Source organism: Branchiostoma floridae, unplaced genomic scaffold, assembly GCF_000003815.2.
Source record: "Branchiostoma floridae strain S238N-H82 unplaced genomic scaffold, Bfl_VNyyK Sc7u5tJ_1593, whole genome shotgun sequence".
NCBI classification, from domain to species: domain Eukaryota; kingdom Metazoa; phylum Chordata; class Leptocardii; order Amphioxiformes; family Branchiostomatidae; genus Branchiostoma; species Branchiostoma floridae.
Genome location: NW_023365785.1, coordinates 92324 through 97560, shown reverse-complemented (window position 1 = coordinate 97560; position 5237 = coordinate 92324). Strand labels below are relative to the sequence as shown.

Genomic DNA, 5237 nt, shown 5'->3' with positions numbered 1-5237 from the left:
CCGAAGAAGAAAAGGCAGACTTCCCCCCTTACCCGTTAGGGTCATCCCTCCTCGTAATTTAGAGCTCGCAGCTCGTCGTCCGATCGATTTTCGCCTAATGTGAGGGGGGTATTAATACATTGTTCTGTACTGCAGCCACTTGTTAAACATGCTGCTACAAGTTACTAGTATCTCCAAAGTCCAAGCAGATGTTAGGTGGAAATCGTAGATTTTTTGACCGGCTTCTGTGGGCCTTTCTAAAAAAATTCGCCCCAGCTTAAGTACAAGGCTTGTACAGATGTCTAACACAATGGAATTGTGAAAGGGTACTTTCCAGACAACCTATCTCTTGCCTCTGTAAGTATACCCCAGGGCTAAATTCTGCCCCCTCCAAGTAAAACTCGACCGAAAATGTTACTGATTTTAAAAACACAACATCAAGCTTTAACCCTTGATTACGCGACGTTATATTGACTTCGTTAGCTACAATTGCATTCGGAACATATTCTGCATAATCTCAGTGAACCGTTTGTAACCCTTGATCGTATGACCCGCCACTATAACTTAACATGCCACCTCGTAGCATTGTGTTGTCTACAAAGTTTGGAAACCATCCTTATTTCAAGCCAACCTATGGGCATACAAGTGTGAATAAGGCTGATAATGATGCTACCTGATTTCTGCAACAACTTGACCTCAAAATTTTCCTGGGAATCGACAAATATCGAGAACTGGGGACAGCAAAGATCGTTCCCCTCACCTGTTGTAGAATCTAAGATGGCGTCGGAGGCACGCCAAATGACTCCCTCCTACGCAAACTTAACCTCGGGTCACTTGTGCAATGTTTATGCAAATGAGGTACAACAATGGGGGCACCCCAATTTAACTGCGACGATTTGTTTGATCCGCATTACCTGCAAACCGAATGCCCAAAGGCGCACTATACAATCGTAACTATCGTGTCGGGTTAAACTATCTGTTTTAAGATAGTATTTACTTTTTATTTTAAGAATATAAGTGCCGTCTTTAGTTTGTTTGATTAATGTGTGATTTGCCTAAGTCAATGATTTTTTAAGTTTTCACAATTGTAACTTGAAGTATGTAATTCGGGCTATGACTGCGATATACTTTTTTATGATCATAATGATCAAATAAACCATACATTCATTCTTGTACTTTATTCCTCCATCTTGTGAGAGCATATACAATCACACAGTAATGTAACGTTACAATAAAATATTAAAACATGCAGCTTATACAAGTTACTTACATGCAACACAGCTATACTATAGTAACCGATTAATCATTCATTCATTTATTCAAAACCAACCATATATCTTTATATGATATGCTACATATACATGTCACATATGTAACGTTATTATATATATATGTCTATATATATCAAAGTCGTCCAAATAAAATTGATAGTAAGGCCATCGCCAGATCAAAGGAAATTCGCACTACACATTGGAAAACAACTTGAAAGGTAGACTTTAAGAATTGCAATTTGGGACGAAACGTTAAGGTTTATCCAAGGAGGTTAAAATCACCTTGGTTTATTAGAGAAAATCAACAAGTAATAAGTCATAGAAACATCGACACTTTTTTTGCTACTTATTTGATAGTCTTCCCTGTGAATTGAATTTGCGTAATACCCAAATGATCAATAGAAAATGTTACGTAATTGATGTAACGTTAGCAGTAGTGCCCTTCAGTAATATCCTCAGAATGAAGTAAATCCATTTGCAAGTTTTGCGCATTGTAGAATTTCTTTAAAAGTCGCGTTGACTATTGAAACTAGTTTTGTGGATGTAGGAAAAGTTGGAAAGCCCGATACACCTAGCAGTGCCGTATTTGCATTACACTATAATATCGCCATGCATGTTATATGTGTTTTATTGGCAGATCTGTGTTCTGCGACAGTATGGTGTAAACCAGAGGAGCTTGACCCAACCTTTGACCTTCTAAATCGGATGTGACGTACGTGCCTAATGAATGCGCTTCAGCTGAGCTGTCGCCAAATCGGGCGTACTTTTCTTGCAGTATTCAAGCATTTAATTCACGTCAAATTTGATGCTCATTTAATGTAGGGACCTGAATACAAGTTAAGGTAGGTCTATGGTTTCTAAGCTATCGTACGCTTTGTCCGTATTTCGGCGACATGTCCCGTTTACGGTTTAGTCGTCCCGGCCGGGATATTTCTGAACAACAACGGTTCACGTCTCTACAGGGGTTCACGTCTAGGCGTCTCACATACATAATTTGCGCGCTTTTTGTGCGAAAACTACGTAAGATTTGTTTTTGATTGAGTTTCGATTGAGACCAAATAGTACTATATAGTACGCTGGAAATCCGACGGTAAGGTTTTTCTTTGCGGACACACATAATAAATTTCACCAAGGAGGTTAAAGAATTTTTTTCTTTAACCTCCTTGATTTCACACACGGCGCGGTGTTGGGAGGGCGCCCGAATGTCGGCGCAAACGTTTGTACGTGAATAAATTACCAAATTTTGATCCAATTTACACTGTAAAAAGAGGAGGTGTTCTACGAGATCTGGGCACTCCAAACTGATGGGAATGTTGGGGATATTAAAAAAGAGAAGAAATTTGGCAAAAAAACAACAAAGATGCCTTCATTTTTGAAATCTAATATTGTGACAAGGAAGGTTTAGCAAATGGCCAAACATTTTGATTTGATCATTTTGCAGCTGCTTTTTACAATTTAACTAGAGTTCCACGACCCCATACCTTCGCCAAATGATTCTATCCTTTACAACTGCTGTATTATAGTGCTTGTCATTAATTATGCAAATAAGGCTCTCATTTGCATAAATTATATAACTGGATCATCTCCTTCACCAAACAGAGATGACCAAGTTAAATAAATTATGCAAATGAGAACCTTATTTGCATAATTAATATAACTTGATCATCTCCTCCACCAAACAAAGACTATGCATACACAATCTAAGAGCCTTTTTGCATTTTCTGACCAGTTATGCAAATAAGGACCTTATTTGCATAATTAACGTTCAATGATGTTCAACTGTACATAACTTCCAAATGCTACAAGTAAGAAGTTCCCGTCATTTACCACAATGACATTTCTCATTAGTTATGCGAATTAGGTCTTTATCTTTGCATAATATATGTTTTCCTTTCCTCATTTTTTTTAGCATCTTAACATTGGATCATCATGGCGGGCAACCAAAACTTGATGCAGAACAGCAGTAACTGGACAAGCCAGGAGACGCACTGTTTGATCAGCCTGTGGAACAGCGAGAGGATTCTACGCATGATGGAGAAGGCCAGGAAGAGACAGGTGTACGAAATGCTTTCCAAAGGGATGCAAGAGGCGGGCTACTTCCGAACCACAAGACAAGTGAACGTAAAGATTCGAGACCTGAAGTACCTTTACCGTCGGCACAAGGAAGCGGTTGCCAATGGTGGAAAAGCGAGAAGTGACTGGGAGTTTTTCGAAGCACTTGATCCATTTTTGGCCGATCGGGTTGTCTCCAGGTCTGCTGGCCAAATGAGTGAAACCATGATGGAGGAGGATAGAGGTTTGTTTGTTTGAACTTTTTTTTTTATTCACAAGAAGTTCAAATCAGCCTGCATTGTCATTGAGGTCATTAGGGTGAAGGTAAGGCCAATTAGGGTCACAGAAAGTGTAACGTAACAAAATGAATTTGTGTGTTTGTCAAAGAAACTTGAACAAAGAAGAATGATTTTCCTAATTTCATTACTTCTAGTACCAAGATGACATTGTTTTAAAAGCAGAGCCCTCTAACATTTGGAAGAAATTAGTTCAATCACAAGAAATGTCTGATAAATATATATTATATGTTATAAGGCTATCAGACATTTCTTGTAATTGAACTAATTATGTTTTTTTGGTTGAACTTCCAAATATTGCAAATAAAGTATATGAACAGGAACAGTTCGAAATACCCACTTGCCCACTTGAAAATGCAACCACATTTTGCTTTGCGCAACTTGATTTTAAACCCAGGTTGCACACTGAGCAACCTGAAATTTTGCTGTTGGAACACTGCTTTTCCCCACCTACATGCATAAGCTTTTGTAGTTATTTTTTGATAACATATAAAACATATTACATAGTTACATATAACTGGAAGAAAAGATAATGGATAAGTAGCTGATTTGAAGAAAGTAACAATTTGAAAGTGGGGCAACCTGAAATGTTGATGGCGCAACCTGGCTTTTGACTCAGGTTGCCACTTCATCCAGGACAACCTGGCTGAAAAAAGTATTTCGGGCCCTGAGGAACAGAGAGAAACTACAGTTATACTGGTCAAAACACAATAAGATAAATTTTCATCAGTAATCATTTTATCAATTTCAATGAAATTTTTCATTTGTATACGGTTACTGATGAAATTTGAGTGTCTATTAGTGATTTTTTAAAGATAATAGAATGCTTACAAATATAATCGTTGTATTTTGATCATCACATTAGTTTTAGTTGATGTTAATGATGTTGCCATCTTCCAGCTTATTATGCAGATGGAGATGGTGATGTAATGGCTGATGAGGATGCTGATTTCATGAATGACGCATCGTTACACGGATCAAGCCCGCCACCCACCAATGAAGATATGACAGCACCTGTCATAGGCCAGGTGTTGTACAACACTTTTTTTTCTCCTTTAATTCAGGTTATGATAGTTAGAAGAAGAAGGTAAGAATCTTAGAAATTGGTTTGATGTGTCATTCTGAAGTCCTTTTGTCATTAAATAACATTGTTGAGCAATGTGACAATCTTTTATCATGGATGTACTTAAAGTTGATTCGGACCTTTGTTTTATGTTTGTTGCTTTATCGGGCTATGTTTTGTTTTTCATTCATTCATTGAAAACCACCCTAGTGGCGATATGTTGTATCTGGATGATAATAACTCGAATGAAATCTCCACATACTCTAACTTGTACACTTGTAAGAGAAAGAGAAAAAAAGAATAAATGTCTACTTGTATGCATCCATTCCTAGTTTTTATTGCTCTAACTCATCATAACATACAATGTATTACTAGTAAATCTCTTTAAATTCACTGTTTTCTTACGGACAGAAGAAGAAGAGTTCAATGTTACTTCGTGAAACCACATGTACATTCTTCGCATTTTCCATTTGATGCAGATGGCGTACCCTTTATACACAACTTCGCACGATACCACACGTAACTGGGCGGCCGACACAACATCAAACGATACCGCACGTAACTGGGCATCTGACG

General features: G+C 37.8%; 2 protein-coding genes across 2 annotated transcripts in view; one reads left to right on the top strand and one right to left on the bottom strand.

The window, feature by feature from the left end:
* The window catches only part of LOC118408479 (zinc finger protein 879-like), a 6040-nt gene extending 3895 nt beyond the window's left edge, over nt 1–2145 (bottom strand). Inside the window, exons 1-2 of the mRNA XM_035809295.1 lie at nt 2122–2145; nt 653–788 (exon numbers count right to left, since the gene is read on the bottom strand). Of these exons, the coding sequence (XP_035665188.1) occupies nt 653–788; nt 2122–2145 (160 nt within the window). The remainder of the gene's footprint in view (nt 1–652; nt 789–2121) is intronic.
* On the top strand, nt 1917–5236 carry LOC118408478 (the record flags this gene model as incomplete). Its single annotated transcript, XM_035809294.1, has 4 exons — nt 1917–2092; nt 3160–3546; nt 4499–4626; nt 5141–5236. Coding segments are annotated over exons 2-4 (591 nt in total), but the record flags the coding sequence as incomplete, so codon positions are not given.
* Nucleotide 5237: the final 1 nt, after the last annotated feature.